We start from the raw sequence: 17267 nt of genomic DNA, 5'->3' as shown, positions 1-17267 counted from the left end.
CTGAGAACTGCCTTCTCCAGGGAATACATCTAAATGTTGGGAAACAGGGAGAGAAACTTGAATTCTGAAGTTCACCTTATTTTGCATTGCAGCACTGAATATGTGGAAAATACAATTTATTATGCATTAACAATACAAGACAAGAAACCCAACTTCTTGCCAGTGGAAGAAGGCAAACAGTGGAAAAAAGGGCACTGTAGATCTGTCATGTTTGTTTTGGAGGCTGTGAGGGTGAAAGGAGTCAAGAGGAACAAATTGCAACAATCAAAATAGAAGAGAGGGCCCATATGGGCTTACTTCAGGATCATGGATGGAGTGAGAAATCCAGATTTCGTAGGTGCTGTTTTGCATCACAGAAAGAATTATGGGATTATCAAGGGGGAAAGTTGGAAGACAATGAGATTTTGTCATTAACCATGCATACTCCCTGTTAAATTCTACTAAAAACTTTGTGTGTACTTCCCCTGAATTATTTTGTGTTTATCTTAGAGAAGCAGGGTGAGGGGGAAGTTCAAGTAAACAAAATATCACCAAAAGTCAAACGAAACAAGAAATGAAGAAGAGACATCTTAGAAATGTCTTGATCAGAGAACATCTGCTGTGTTCACTGATTGCTCGATGATGCCCATGTTATTTAGGACAAATTTTAATCCCAGATTACCTACAGATTTTTCACTATGTTCTGTATAGATGTGTGACAGCAAAGCTGTTCTTCCTATATAGTGTTAGTCATATTGCTAACTTGGAACATTCATCCATTTAGAAAGGCAATCCCACACAGACTTCACATTCAGAAGCCTCATGTCTCTTTTCCTTGTACATTTTTAGGAATCCTGACTTCTGATGCAACTGACCCATTTCTCAGCTATGTTTTTGGATTGCATCTGGGATGTGTCAGTGCTGCTAGAGGCACTTTAGCAAAGTTCAAAGGGAGAAGATAAATTGCACTGGGGGACAGGGGAGAACTCTCTGCACCATGTGTAATACACATGTTAACATGTATTATGCATGGCTATGTTATATATATTATGCACAGCTAACATTTTCCACTTTCTTCTCTTTAATAATGAAAATGTCTCTAACAGAGTTCTGCTCTAGTCTCCTTACCCTGCTTCCTCATATTTGATAGCACCAAGAATAAGCCTTTTTTCCCCTGGCTGAAGGAACCAGCAGTCAGTGTGACACTCGATGTGTCTGCCATGTCCTCTTTTCATGCTCTTTTTTAACCCCCGCCAGCTGCAACCCAGCCAGTGGTGGAGGGAAACCCTCACAATCAAACTCAGAAAGCACTTACTGAAAATAAATAAGGTTGCTAAGGAACTGTAAAGATAAGCTCAAACCTACCAAATCCAGGAAGGAGAAGAGAGTTCATATGCCCTTTTCAAACACACACCTTTCATTGCTCAGTCTGTCACATTATACTAACCCAGAGCTAAAGCTGTGATTATGTGCACCCAAAAGGACAGATTCCCAAAAATGTGGGAAACCGAAGAACCTAGCAAGTTTCAGTGCTCTGTATCCACCTCTCTTCCTACTTTTTATAATTCCACCATACCTAAAAAGAGCCAAGAAACCTTAAACTGCAGGTAGGCTGCATATTATATGTGTACCATCAGTTCCTTATAATGACAGGAGCCTGGTTAACAGTAGCAGTAAAGCCATGAGCAGCACAGCTGGGCAACATCAGCACAGAGACCAAGGGTCTACAGAAGGCACAAATTGTACCCTCCTTGCCCTGGCCATCGTGCCAGCTAGACTGAAGAGAGTGTGGGCTTGACTGCCTGTTTGCAGCTTCACCTTCCTGCCCAGGCACAGCCTCAGGAGCCAAGCTTTGCCCACATGTATTTGCTTCAAACCAGAGCTATTACTAGACTCAACCCATAAATAAAGCTGACTCCTGTGTTGGGAGGTGGGAAGATGAAAGACAGAGGAAAGGGATGAACATGCCTGTTATGCCTTGCCTATGCCAGGCAACCCCTGGGGCCATGTTTAGGTGTTTTCAGAGCCTGGTGAACTCTGGAAGCAAGGAGCAATTGAGGTAGAGCAAGCCCCTTTCATCAGCTGCCTTCTAAGTACTGCGTGTTCTGTTCCTCCTGCACGCAGCTACAGACGAATTTCCCTACACTTTGAAAGACTCTGGGAAGTAGGAGCATTCCACTAGAAAGGTTATATTTAGCCCTCCTATCACCATTCACCTTGAGTTAAATCATATACTGGGAATGCAGCCATTGCCTATGGAGCAGATGTGTGGTTGTACCTGCTGAACTCCTGAAATTGCACCAGCCACCAGCCCTGTGGCTTTATCAGTGCTTCACAGAAGGCTGAAACTTCTCCAAAGGGCACCAGGTGATCTCATTTGTTAGCTTGGCTTCATCCTATCTCATCACACAGAGATCAGAGCAGCTCATTTCTGCTGTGAAAAACAAGAGAGCATTTCCACTTCACTCTCAAGAACTCGCACCAAAATGGCACTACTCTGAGTGCTACCAAGTATCTCAGAAATACAGTACATTTTAATCCTTGCTAACAACATACCCTGAAAGTGATTGGCATGAAAAAGCATAACCTAAATATCCTTACACTGTATCCATAAGAATTTCTCCTTGCTTCACATATCTAACACATTCTGTCCACCATGTCACTGTATTTTACCAGTACAAAAAGCTATACATAGAAGGGCATTCACACAAACAAGGTACTCACACAAACAGCCACAGGTGAGGGACATTAGACACTACAAATTCCACCTGCAAAAGGCTAATAAAGGCACCTGGGTTCTCCCACCTAACTGATTTCCCATGCTCGAGGACTTCTCACCCCCTGAAGCTTTAAGTAACCATACAGGTGCTGGAAGGTGTAGTAGCCCTAACCTGTCCAAAGCTCCTCTTCATACAAGGAGCAAACCAGCAGCATTAAAAAAAAAAAAAAAACACACCAGGATGCAACAGCTTCTCTTTGAGGGCTCCTACTAAACAACTGTTACATTTTTTACATTAAGAGGTAGCAGGATTTTAGATGGTCTGCATTACTGCTAAGAAATCAAGTTTTAAAACCCAAATTAAGCACCAAAATTAGCTTCCAAATTAGGAAAATATGGGAAATTAGAGTCTTTTAAACTATGGGCATGCTTTTATGAATTTATAGTATTTTGTTATTACTTCTACAACTCAAACCTTGTAAAAGATAGTATTGCTAGTAGGGTACTAGACAGCTACTGCTAGTAGGGTTCTTCTACAGCTTTCAGACAAAAGCCTAGTGATTTGTACTTCAGAAAGATACGATGGGAAATGCAAATCTGAAGAAGTTTATGGAATCATCAATTTCTCAAACACATGATTATAGATTGGAGAAAAGGGAGTGGAGAGAGCCATGCAAATACATTGATGATAAATATGTGCCCGCAAAATGAACCCAAACTTTTAAAGCCCTTCCTTTTTCACACTACAATTTTTATCAAATGAGCACTGCAAGAATGTCGTGGGTGGCATTTGCACAGCCACAGCTCCAGCTCAGCCCTCCTGTAAGGAAAGCAAAGCTGCCCAACAGCTTCCATCCAGGATGCAGAAGACAATTGAAAATAACAAACCACCGTTCTGATGTGACACTTCAGCTGATTAGAAAACTAGCAAGAAAAGTATTAAAAACGTAAGTAGGGTGTAAAAACATGACTAGAGTGAGCAAGTTTGCTGTGTTCATGGTAACGTGTGTATACTTCTATAACAACTATGCTGAAAGGGCAGAGAAACAGCTTCCAAAGAGAAAAGCAGAATTAAAAAAACCTAGGTTTTTCAATGTGTTCCAAAAACAGAACACAGCACCAAAGTCTCATTAAACTCTTAAAGTCTCATCCCCTTTATACAAGTCTAGCTGAGTCTGCACTAACTCATGAGCACAAAACTGAGAGGAAAGCAGGGTAAGAAGAAAAAATATCTGAAAAAATGGACCTTTAGTGGTTGTTTCACATATTTCCATTCTGGGCACAAATCAGGCAGCAAAGATTGAAATTCAACCTGTAAAGGTTTCATTTATGCCTAAAGTAAATATCAGGTACTTTGCTACCATGGTGATGAACACAGTAAAAACACCTTAAGCACTCCCACTTCTGCCAGTGCAATAGTCAGAAGCAAAGCCTGGGCATCACACATGTATTGAGCTCACACTTTAAAAAATTTATTGAATGTTGCAGTTGTGCAAAATCTGAAGTACATTAACACTAAATGAACAGAGAAGTTGTGCATATTAAGCACATTCCTTGCTCTGGTCCTGCACAGAATGTATAAGAACTGACTGATCAAGGGCTCCCAAGAAAACAGCAATAAAACTAATGTTTCTGGGGGAAGGGAACCTCAATCCATCCCACTCTGACTGGTTTAATGCCAGCAAGAGATGCCCAAAGCCTGGAGAGGGATTGCAGGTCAACAGGAAAGCACCAGAAGGGCAGCACAGAGGGATTTAAGCCTCTCCCTGCAGCAAGTTGCTTCATTGGAGACACAATTTAAATGCCTCTATGCTAAAAGCACAAAGCATGGGGGATATTGGGAAGAAATTCTTCTGTGTGGGTGGTAAGGCACTGGAACAGGTTGCCCAGAGAAGCTGGGGATGCCCCATCTCTGGAAGTGTTCAAGACCAAGTCAGATGGGGCCTTGGGCAGCCTGGTATAGTAGAAAACATCCCTCCTCATGGCAAGGGGGTTGGAACCAGATGATCTTTGAAGTCCCTTCCAATCCACTCTGCGAATTGTCCAGGAAATGACTCACCTGTTTGACTCCCATATATCATTAATACCAAGAAACAAACACTCAGCTTTGGAAAACTAAGAAAGTTATATATTTTTTATTTTAAATAACCAAGCTCCATGTTAAAGCGCGATACCCCAAGGTTCCCTTTAAAATGACAAATCATTTAAAAGATTTTTTGTTACAAAACTAAAGCTAACAGCAGCTCAATCTTTAATGTCTGACAATTTATATTACAAAATATATTCTAAATATGAAAGCACAAAGAGTTTTGAAAACTGTCCCAGACTGTCAAGCTGACTTTGACTTTTTGGGAGTAGCCCCACCCTCTTGAGCTGACTTCTCTGCTGGCCTCTTTTTTAAGCCTTTCATTTTCCGTGTCTGCAGTTTACTAAGATCTTGCTTCTGCATGTGGATTCGACCATAAGTTGTACCAAACACATCGTGGGAGATATTCTTTTTCTTCTTAGGCTGCAAGGGAAGACCAATGTTAATATTTCTGAGTACAGTCCCTGGAGCTCTGGTAAAAATCAAGTGCCCAAAAGCAACGCCTCATACATTGGTTGGGGAGACTAAGATTTGTGCTGTGTGCTCTGTGTGCTTCCAGAGGAGAGTCTGGCTGCCAGCTGAGCACCACAGAAGTGCTGTGGCCCCAGGAATGTCAGTTGGCCTCGATGAAAGTAAGCTCTGGTCAAACACACAACAAGTAATACTTCAGCACTTGCTCTTCTTCACAGAGAGATCTGAAAGCAATGCCCTTCCCACGGTACATACCTTCAGGCCTTTTGGCTGTTTCAAAGACAGCTTATAAAGGTCATCTGAGGCTAAATGTGTCCTCCTCATAACCAGATCTAATGAAGGTCCCATCTCTTCCAGTTCAATTCTGGGTATTTTACAGCCAGATTTCTTCAGAAGCACTCTAGGAGGAGAAAACCAATGAAAATCAACATTGTCCCCTGTACTAGAGACAAATCCATCTTCCTTAACAGGTTCAATCCTGCAGTTCAAAATACTATTAAATCAACTGCTACCACTAACTCAATCATTAGGAAGGCATCCATCAGTAACAATTTATAATAAATCAGTCCCATTACAATTGGAACACATCCAAAATATGACCTGCTTAATGTAATTTTTTTTTTTTGACAAGACTAGTATAATCAGTATCACTTTTAAAACTTAGCCCCAGCACCCTGAAAGCCGTATCACTTTTCAAAAGCAAAACAGCATCCTGGGTATTATTAGACATAAAAATATTTACTATAATTTACAACAAAATAACCTGAGCACTTATCTGGGAAAGTGTTTTGGTTCTTTGTTTTTAAAAGTGAGGCTGATTAAAATGATTTTATATAAAGAGAAATCAAAATCACATGGAACACATGCTATGAATGTTCAAAGGGAGTGACTGTGAAGGTCACCAATGCAACAAGAAAGATCTCCTTGTCCTGACTTTTCCTGGTTTTCCTTGTGCATCTCTGTCTGCAGCCTATTCCCTGTTGTTCCTGGCAAACACCTAAGTGATGAGTCGTAGAAATCAGCCTGAAAACAGACTAAGGCCACCAAATCTAAGGCAGTACCCAGAATTCACTAAGGTAATTCACACCACCTTACTAAACAAGCCATATGAAAGAGCAATCCTGAGCCAGGAGCTCAGCAAGGAAGGAGGCAGCAGACCTAGGGCTCAAGTGCTTTTCTTCTGCTTACAAGTTACACTGGAGCACCTCTACACATTGCATGTTCTAAATGCAGCTCAAGCCAGTTCAATTTCACAACTACAGATTAAAGTTGACAAGTGTACCAAAACTCAGACAAATAGATAAAACAGATACTCACTTGTAGCTTCTCATGTAAATTTTCCCATCTACAGCTGTGAAATGCAGAACGTACTCTAAACCAGCCAGACGAATACTGGGCACAGTGGGACCTCTGAAGAAATCTGAGAGAGTATTTAAAAGGAATAAATGGCAGGTTTCTTGGATAAAAATAAAACCAACAGATACCTGTATCAAATTGGTGATGTGATGTGGGTGCATTTTGAAACAGGAATCTCATGAAAGAGCCCCTACTTCAAACTGCAGCCTGGCCAATACACAGGACAGAAATTTAACATCACACGTTTTGGTGTGCACTGGTGAATCCAAATGTGTGTGGATATCCTGACACAAACAAAGATAGAGATAATTTTTGAGGAATATACATGCTACCTATATATATATATATACCTCCTATACATAAGTGCATGGAAAAGAGCAAATACACTTCCAGAGAAGTAACTTAGTATTATTGAGCTAATGGGAATAATTGCATTGTCTGTTCTTTTAAATATTCATCTCTAAATTCAGGGGAAAAAAAAGTTATCTTATTTGGTGTTTAGGCCAGTCAATGCTCAGACAAACACAGATCAGTACAGAGAAGCCATTTCCCCAGGTATCTGTTTAAAGACATCACTCAAACCTAATACTTAAATCTTAATCATAGCCAGATTTGGAACAGTAGAAAGAGGGAACAAAACCAGTACACAGCAGATCAAAACTGTACCTTGACTATTCTTACCTACATTTTCTCGCTCTGACTTTGGGAAAAAGTTTAGATATATAATTTCTTTCATATGTCTTTCACAACAAGGTACTTCTGTCCTCTATGTAAAGCAGTATTTGTCATTATGTCTAATGTTTTCTCTATTAATAAGCAACATATCTATGAAAATAAGACACTTCAAATACTTACCGAGTTTGCAAAGAGAACACTGAAATACAGGTTAAATACAAAATAGGCTGCCTCTAGCAAGGTTCTTATATCAGGCTATGAAAATATACTGTGCAATCAGAGAGCCTGCAATGAGCACAGCAATCTGTCCAACACATGCAGAGGGTGGAGAAAGAATGTGACCTTGATCAAGGGAACAAGGTGTGCTAATAAACATGACAGGGCAATGCTGAAACATACAAGAACTGCTAACAGATGCAAAACACATCACTCTTTTCTGCTCTGTCCTGTTTTCAGATCCCTTGGCTACTTGTCTTTTCCTTCACTACCTTTTTGAAAGAGTATAAGCACTGGAGTGACATCCAAAACACAGTTTGGCTGGCAAAAACCAGATGGAGTCAGCCCAGGAAACTTTCTTGGTCAATTAAATACTCTCTTATTTCAAGTCTAACTTGTAGTTAGAGGAAAAGTTGCAAATAAAACATTTTGTTCACTTGTGGCATATTTTTTTTCCCTTCAATTAGTTCTCTGCAGGTACACAAGCTTACATTCACAGTGGTTTTACTGGCAACACCTCCCTTTCATATTTTCCTGTGGCATCATACATCTTTTTACCCACAGGATGATCTCTTCCCATAAACGCAGGTGGTCAGGAATTTGTTTCCTGGCAACACCGAACAGCTGCAGAAACCTTACACTTCAGTACACTCAGAGAGTTGAAGTTTTTTAAACATACTCTTAATTTACAACTCTTGCTTTGGTTGGACTAGAGACTTGCTTTCTCCTTTCTTTCCATTCCTAGTACTCTCTCCCCCTTGTCCTCAAACATGTTTCCAGAAAGTCCAATTTACTTTTTCATACAGAGAGCTTTTTAGGACCTTTCTATTTCCAGATTAAATTCCCAATTGATTTTGGAATGTAACTACTTCTGTATCAATTCATATCCAAAAGCTGGTAACACTGTATTCTATGTAGCTTTGGTTAGCATAAACGCAGTTCAAACATTTCCTAGCCATCCCTTTCCTGCCATCCCTTTCCTGGCCAGAAAAAGCCCTCAAATCTTTTCAAATGCTCAAAAAGAGTTTGTGTGAGGAAGGATGTTTGAAGACCAAGGTGACAGCCAATCTACAATTGCAGAGATCTTCAAACCAACATTTAGAAAGTGTATAAGCACGCCCTATAGTGGTCTGGCCATTTTTAGGATAAAACAGATGTGCAACAACAGAACTAACAACAAGCAGGCAGCGTTGTAACAGTTGAAACATCTTATGTTCAAGATGCAGGCATAAATAATTATTAGAATTTCATTAAATGCATTCCAAGACTTACATCATTTAAATGAACTATACTACCACTTGGAGAGCAATGAGAACCAATTTAAGTGGTATGTCTTTCTCTTCCAGGTCTCTAAAAAAATGCATCCGTCACTTATTTCTCCTAAATAGCTTCTTCCACTTCACAGTTTAACCAGACTGTAGCATTTGGTTGCCATGAAGACAATAAGTCACTCTTGCCCTTAATTTTACCAAGGAACTGCTATAAGATGATTGTCCAAACATGCATAAGCCCTTTTGATATCACAAAAGCCAATGACAGCTTGGTTGTTCCTCAGCATCACTAGCATCACACTGCTTTGGCAACAAGAAGCTGTCAGCTCTCTGATATTCCCTCTGGGATCCCAACAATACTGGTACAGCAACAAAATATTTGCAGCTGTTGTTATAAGTAGCAGCTTAAGGGTACCGTCTTTTGCAGAAATGGAACAAATCACTTCTTCCTTATTGGTTAAGGGCAGTTTTGAAGCAGGTCAGATTAATAACCAAACGATTTTAATTTGTGAGTGATACCTTCAAGCCTTACTCTCCTTAACCTTTTTCTTCAACTATTGTTTTGCATCTGGGTATTTCACAGAACTCATTAGAATAATTAAGCCCTGGAGTACTTGGCATATGTTCAAGAAGAAAGATTGGGTGTGGAGTACATTTGACTGCCAAGTCATTAATGGCTAATGAATAAGAGAGGAGAAAGGACAGGCGAACATCAAGAGAAATAGGAAGGACTGCTCAGTTATTTGGTAACTATCTTACTATGCATGTCTGCCATTTCAGCTGCTTGATCATGGGGTGCTTGAGCACATCTGGATGCCCAACACTCTGCAGATGCCTGAACAAGATACACTTCAGAAAATGCACCTGCATCCTGTGTAAATACTCATTTACAGTGACATAAACATGCAGCAGTAAAACTCAATTATCTCTGTATTCTGTCATCTTCAAAGATGTATAAGCTCAGTTACCACCCTTTCATCCATCCCCAAGAACCAATCAGCTGTATTGAGAGGAAGAAAATTTACTCCTCTCCTGCTCCCTTTCAGTCTCATTCCAGATGAAACATCTTGCTTTAAGGAATAATACTAAGAAAAAAAAATTCTCATTTGTAGGGTCTGTTTCTGAAGAGCAATCTTTTACCCATTTGCCTAGAAACCCAAGAATGGAACTAAAAGAACAAGACTGCTCTTACTGGGCCAGGTTCAGTATTTTACCAGAACTTAAAAAAAAATTTTAAAAACCAACAAAAAAAAACTAATCAATTTTTAGGAAAACTATTAAAAAGAAAAATCACTCCACCCTACTTACAAGATCTAGTTTAGCCAAGCAAGAAGCATTTTTTAAGTGCCAAGAGACACAATATCCTGTAACTTCTTTGTCTACATATAGCTTCTATAAAGCTATAATGTGCTTTATCTTCCAGAGGCTACAACTTCAAGATAATAAAAAACTTCATGCCAGTTTGTTTCCTAAGCTCCAAGCCTGCCTTAAAGTTAGGGCACAACTTATCTACAGCTGATTTTTACTGCACGTGTTCTCTCCAAGTATCCTAAGCAACAACACGCTTGTTAGAATTGGGAGAATTTTCAACACAAAACCAGAAGCTGAATTAGACTGATTTGACTTTTCTGTAAGCAAAAATATCCCACTTTCTGAACTTAATCCACCGATTTCAATTTAGATACTTCAGAACATTATTTGGTTAGAAAAGTGACAACCCAGTACAATTATAAAGACAAGACATTTTGAAAAACCACAGTTTTCCAACAACCAAAGTAATGAACTCTAGTGAATATGAAGTTTCATCTTCAGAGTCTTTTAGAATATTCTTTTGTCCTCCCTTTAAAAGTCATCACTATTAGTTAACTTTAATTTTATGTGACATGAAACCTACAAGGGCTCATTGTTGTTTTCCTTCTGTGCTGAACATAAACAAGCATTTATTGACAAACTAGCTTTTCCCAACAGATCATATTATTACAGATCCATGCAATCCTACTGCCCAAATAATTAAAATACTGACCAATAAGAAGGCTCTTCAGTCTTCTGTATTCTTCATTCACATCGAACACGTCACCAGCAAATATCAACATAGGTTTTGTCCCTTCAGGACACTTACTGTTCTGTGGAATAAGAATTTTAAAACAACAAAAATTCAGACAGTTAGGGAACATATAATTGATTTAATAGCTGGCCAGTCATTCAACACTGAAAGAAAAACTGCTGTGACCTGTGATCAACAGGGACAGAATAGACCAACAAAGCTCAATTAAAAAGCAGAGCATAAAATTAACATTCTGGAGTACACAAATTACCAATCCTCATACACTGCATGAAACACTTCTTTTAAACAACTTGAATCATTTCAGGGCACAGAAAAAATTGCAACAAAAAAAAATCCACCAGTAGGTGTCGCTGAAATACTGAATTAGCAATTCTTTACCTTGATATCTTTTAGGGCTACAAACTTCTCAACGCCCAGCTCAATCATGTCTAGCACATGGTAGTCAAACATGCGACCTGTGAGAGTGAAAAAATAAATCCAGCTATTTAAATATTCACTAAAAACTACACCTATCATCCCAATAAAAATCCAAGTGAGATTTATTACCTATTATCAAGTTGTTAGGTCGCTTCTTGTTATGAGAGCCAAAGAGAAACAGAGAACAATCTGATTTCTTGGAAAAAAACTCCTGCAATTGAAGAATATAATCAAACTTTTGAGTTGCAGTTCACAGGGTTTAAAATATTCTGCAAAGGCATATGGCACAAACATATGAGTTTAGGAGCTACTTAAGGAGAAGAACAACTGCACTTACCAGAAGAGTTTTGAGCGTGTCATGAGTGTTTTTCAGCACTTATGTTAAATTGACAGCTGGATTCAAGATTCAAAAAATTTCTTTTTTTATTTACCATTGCATCTTAAAATACAAGTCTGGCAATTTTTTCTTGCCATTTTATCTATTACCCTTTCTTGTAATTCCTGGTTATTTGATTTCACACAAGATACTTTCAACCACTTCTCCTTGACTGACAAGTAAGTATTGTCAAGCTGGCTACCATTTTCATGTCTCACTGTAGTTTCCCAACTAAGCTTTATGCAGCATATCGGCCTTGCCTGACAGCTTCTGAACAGCCAGTTAATTCCCTCAACAGCAAGGCTAACAACACCTGCACTTGGCACAAGGGTCCTACTACAGAGCAACTTCATGTCAATTTATTATTTAAGACCAAGGTGCTACCTAAAACCAAGCCAGAGGTGACTATCCCAGAGATCTTTTCACCAGGAGGAATAGATAAGAGAACTTACTATGGTACAATGTCCAGAGCCAACATTACAGCAGTTCTTCCTAAAAATGTCCAGCTCCAAAGTCTTTTTATGCACTTCTGCCTCCCAAGGCAGCTCCTCATCTTGTGTATCAAGAGTGATACACACACACACACACAACTTACACAGTGCTTCCCACAAGTATACACCTGCACTTGGCACTTGTGAAGCACAGAAGGACGCTTCATCTCCCACCCCTGCAACAGCAGCAGCTCAGAGAGGACACTGCAGCTCTGCCCCTCTGGGAGGTCAGAGAGACACTTGGAGAGGTTGGACTAATTGCATGTACAAATCACACAGCACCGAGTTTTGCCACCAGATCCCTGAGAAATGCTGACTCCAGACAGGCCAAGAACAGACCAGTCTGGGACTCCCCTTGAAACATGTCCTCATACAGCTCTGTTAATCACTGTGTGTTGATATCTGTGCACTCTCTAAAAGTTGTATATTTTATTAAAGAGATGGAAAAAACCTCAAATTCTTCAAATGTGCCCTACACATACTGCAACAACACACACATTGCAAAACTGCCATTTTAAAAAAATGCCTCTATCCAGTCAGCCAGGATTGCTGCTAAAGGACTGAAAGGGGCTTGGTGAGCTTTTCCACCAGCTCCCTGAGCACCCCTGATGGATCCCATGTAGCCCCATAGACGTGTGTGTCTGAGTGGTGTAGCAGGAAACCAACCATCTCTTCCTGCATTATGGGGACTGCATTCTGCACCCTGTCCCTGTCTTCCAGCTCAGGGTACCCAGAGAGCAACTGGTGTTGCTATTATAGACTGAGGCAAGGAAGGCATTAAGTACCTCAGCATTTTCCTCATCCTTTGTCCCTGTGTTTCCCTCTGCATCCAGTAACGGATGGAGATTCTCTTTAGCTCTCACTTTGTTGGTGATTTAATTGCAAAAACATTTTTTATTGTCTTTTATGGCAGTAACCAGATTAAGTTCTATTTGGGCTTGGGCCCTTCTAATTTTCTCCCTGCATACCCTCACAACATCTTTGTGGTCCTCCTGAGTAGCCTGCCTCTTCCAAAAGTGATAGACTCTATTTTTACCCTTAGTTCCAGGGGTACTGGAAAAGCTCTATGCAGACAGGCTATTCTTCTTTCCTGACAGTTCATCTTTTGGCACACAAGGATAGCATGCTCAAAATTGTTTTAAGAGAAAACATTGTTTATACTTACCAATGATGTTTGGTCCTCAAAAGGCCTGGTAATATTTTTCCTGAGAGGAGGAGAAAAAAATGAGTTAAAAAAAAAAAAAAAGAAGTAGAACAGGCCCAGATAATCACTTCTTATTAATTAATCCTCTATCAGAGGATAGTAAAAAGTTTTGCATTCTACCAGAAACTCCAGCAGTAAAGGCTCAGTTTGAGCTCAAATCACAAGTCATATGACTACTGCCAGGAATGTCTTGGTGCCATCACTGCCATTCTAAGTACCTTCCTCCACATTTCCTGTCTCCTGGGGCCTGACCTGCAGAAGACCCCACCACTACCACCAGTGACACTATGAGTAAATGCCTTTGCCTGTTCAGTCATTAAATTTAGACCACAATTTACAGTTGTTTCTGCACTACATTCATACAGACACAGGGTTCCCATTTTGAACAAGACTTAGACCAGAATCCTGCCCCATACCAGCCGCCACGGAACAGGGCTCAGCACCAACGCTGATCACATGTAGCTTGCTTCCAGTCTATGGAAAATTATGATCAGTCATCTTCTGCACCCTGGTCATTGTTCAAGGCCTCAGGCTAGCCTGCATCTCTATTCATGCCCTGAAACTACCAAAAGCTGTCTGTCTGCCAGAAGACTCAAAGATGCCAAAGTGAGATCGCTTACCTTTTATACAGTACAGCAAAAGGCTTCTTCACAGCATACTGCAAAACACAAAGTTTAACATGTGTCACCTCTAAAACATGTACAGCACTGTTGTTCTTGCAACCCAACAGTTTACAGAAACATGTGAAACAGTAACTATGCAGAGCAGTCTAGAAGAAGGTACCTTAAAAGGCCTGCTCATAGTAATACCTTTCAAGCTGGTGACAATCTTGTTTTCAAATTAATTGCACAATAAATTATTTGTAGAAACTAGGAAATAAAAAATTAACTGAGAAACAGCTGAAACCAAAGCCATGTAATGCAATCCCTCTGCTTCTAAGGGGCATAAGGAAAAACAGGGAGAGAACAACAACTTGATTATAGAAGCATAAAAGGATAAGAAAAGAACCAAGCAAAGAGAAAAACAAGCGTAGGAACACCTATAGTATTTTGAGCTATAGAGTTAGGAGACAAATTTGGTAACTTAGTTTTAGGAGAGGCTGAAAGCTCCCTATTAATACACACAGTCAGCTTACAGGACTCTGGGATATGACTTAGCTGTGTGATACAGTCCCAATTCTGTACCTAATCCTCTTAATCTTCTTGTTTTCAAACAGACTTGGCAACATTTCCCTTATATACTAGACAATTGTGAAAAAAGAAAAGACCAATCTCAAAACTTCTGGTAAAGAAGAAACTAGAAGAAAGCAATCTTCATTAAGAAGCAAGTAATTACCCCTTTGGAGTACTGATCATTCTGAGATTTGGGGTACAGGGAGAGTATGAAAATACTGAGAGTGCAGCAGAGACAGAAAATTGTAAGAAAGAGAGAGGAAGGTTGCATGTAAGTCCAACAACTTACAATGTCTTTAAGCACTTCGGTCACAGTTAAATTTGCATTTCCTCCTTTTATGAGCATAGCATTTTTTGTATTTTCATTTAGCTTGGGTTCTCTCTTCTCAAGAAATCTTTTTGCTCTCTTAGTTTTAGGCTTTCTGTAAGAAGAAATTAAAAGTTAAAAGCTTAATGTATGTAACAAGACTTGACACTACAGAAAACAGCGAAGCCAAACAAGAATTGGAACAAACTGTTCAAGTAACTTGTTTCAATGACTCAAACTAATCCCAACCTGCAGAATTACAATCAATGACAAAAGCCATGTTTTAGGTGAAAGTGTTTTTACTGCCACTCCTCTTCCTCTCTGTCCCCCGCATTAGCAAAGGTGATTTTACAGTCTTGTGCTTTTCAGTTTCTGCTAATTTAGAGCTCAAGCTATACTAGAATTCTCAGCTTACTGCCAGGCTGAAGGATTCCCTTACCACCAGCTCCCTCAACAAGCCAGAAACTTGCTTATGAGAAGAAAATAAAGTTCCTCAAAGACCACCAACAGCCCCAAAAATAAAAGCTGTTGTCAGGAACCAGCCAGGAATGCTGGGCACCATCCAGGAGAAATACCACAGCCTGTGCAGGGGCACAGACCTTAGACACATCAGTGGCTACGTGGCTTAAGAATTACAGTTCTCCACTGGATTATCTTCTCAATAAAGCATTAATTTAATTTTCTCTTTAAAGTAAACAATACCCCCCGACACACACACGTATTCCAGCATCGTCAGGGGTGGAACAGAGCTCTGGAGATCATTGAGTCCAACCTCCCTGCCAAGGCAGGGTAACCTGGAGCAGGTGACACAGGAATGCGTCCAGGTGGGTTTGGACTGTCTCCAGAGAGGGATACTCCAGGATCTCCCTGGGCAGCCTGCTCCAGTGCCCTGTCACTGTAAGGAAGTTCTACCTCACGCTGAGGTGGGACTTCTGGTGTTTTAGTTTATGGCAACTGCTCCTCGTGCGCCACTGAAACTTCAGAAATGAATTCTCTCAGGTGTACGGAAACACACAGATTCAACACCAGCTAGTCACCGCGGTTATTTCAAGCTACCAACTGAGAAAGGGCTGTTAGGCCACCACTAAAAAGATGGCAGCGCTCGGCTTCCTCTTCCCCGCACGTTTTCCATAAGGCTTTTCTCTCTGCTGGCCCCCCCAGTGTAACCCGCCCGGGCCGCCGCCCGCTGACGTTTCCCGGAGCGGGGTCCCCCCGGCACACTCACACCACCCGGTCCAGCGCATCCATGGCCGCCCTCACGTGCCGGACGATGTGCGGGAGCCGCCGTGCGCGTCACATCCGCCGGCAGAGCGGCGCGGCGCACGGCGCATGCGCGGGCCGCGGCTCCGCTCCGTCGTCCCGCGGCGAGGAGGGTCTGGAGGGGAATGTGTGCGGGGAGCGCGGAGGATGCCTGGGGTGTTCAGCCTGGAGCAGAGACCTCATTGCAGTCTGCCACCTCCTCCTGAGGGGAAGGTGCGGGGGGCAGACACTGATCTCTTTGGTGACCAATCAGGACCTGAGGGAATGGCCTGAAGTTGTGTCAGGAGAGGGTTAGGTTGGGTATCAGGAAAGGTTCTTCACCCAGACGTTGTATGGTTGCAAAAGTTAGGGTTAACAGTAATAGGAACAAAAGCTCCACCATTAGAAATAACCCTTAGAATATTAAAAGACCCCAATATTACTATGAACATACTCATTGTGTGTGATATACATAAAATGTTTTCAAAAAAATTATACTGATTACCAGATGAACTAGCACAAAGAAACAGCTTCAGTGTAGCACTGAAAGAAAAGGCTGAGAAGGCCAGAAACCAATGCTGCTGGAACATTCCTTGTACACAGGGAGAAAAACTGACATACATAGTGCCCGACTAAGCAACTAGTTAACAAAACATGGGAGAGTTGATGTGTTAGCATTCTGTCAGAGGACAAACTCCTGAAGCACCTCTCTGTTCTCAGTGGCTGAAGCAGCCATAGCAAGAGCCCTCTCTGCAGGAGGCTCAGCTGCCACCGAGTGCACTGCAAACCCTCCCTCCGCCACTCAAGAGCCTGCATATCCCCAGGATCGTTATTCCAGTTATAACTGTCCTCTTTCTATCAGCACCACACAAATCAAGCATGAATGATGATGTTTTTAAACTTCCATGGTTGCAGTTAAATCCAGAGGGATGGCTGTGCGGTCTCCCAGAAACCTCAAATGCAACACTGCCAAGTGAAAGATCCACACCCAGGCTGGAGGCACACAGAGCATGTTCCCTTTCCTTCCTCTCCCTGCCTCCCTTTCCCCTAGGACTCAAGTTGCTTCTACACAGAAAAAAAAAAAAAAAAAAAAAAAAAACGGAATAATAGGATTGATGGTTTGAAACTGTTGCCATTTTAGTGACTTCTCTTTACTGATGCTGTGCTGTGAGCAACGCCCTGGGTGAGCTTCTCCTCTGATCATTACTAATTAAGGTATTACA

General features: G+C 41.0%; 1 protein-coding gene across 1 annotated transcript; it reads right to left on the bottom strand.

Annotated features, from left to right (window-relative positions):
- Nucleotides 1–4820: 4820 nt before the first annotated feature.
- Nucleotides 4821–16141, bottom strand: RPF2 (ribosome production factor 2 homolog). Its single transcript, XM_084203037.1, has 10 exons — nucleotides 16031–16141; nucleotides 14788–14920; nucleotides 13947–13984; nucleotides 13288–13327; nucleotides 11385–11466; nucleotides 11217–11293; nucleotides 10797–10896; nucleotides 6573–6675; nucleotides 5511–5655; nucleotides 4821–5207 (listed from the first exon to the last, which is right to left on the bottom strand). Exons 1-10 carry the CDS (start codon nucleotides 16051–16053, stop codon nucleotides 5028–5030), a joined length of 921 nt encoding a protein of 306 aa, XP_084059163.1. The 5' UTR covers nucleotides 16054–16141; the 3' UTR covers nucleotides 4821–5027.
- Between the last annotated feature and the right edge of the window lie 1126 nt (nucleotides 16142–17267).

The sequence above is a fragment of the Fringilla coelebs genome, assembly GCF_963513975.1.
Source record: "Fringilla coelebs genome assembly, chromosome: 3".
Lineage (NCBI taxonomy): Eukaryota > Metazoa > Chordata > Aves > Passeriformes > Fringillidae > Fringilla > Fringilla coelebs.
The sequence above is the reverse complement of the archived record's forward strand: the minus strand, read 5'-3'. Positions and strand labels throughout refer to the sequence as shown.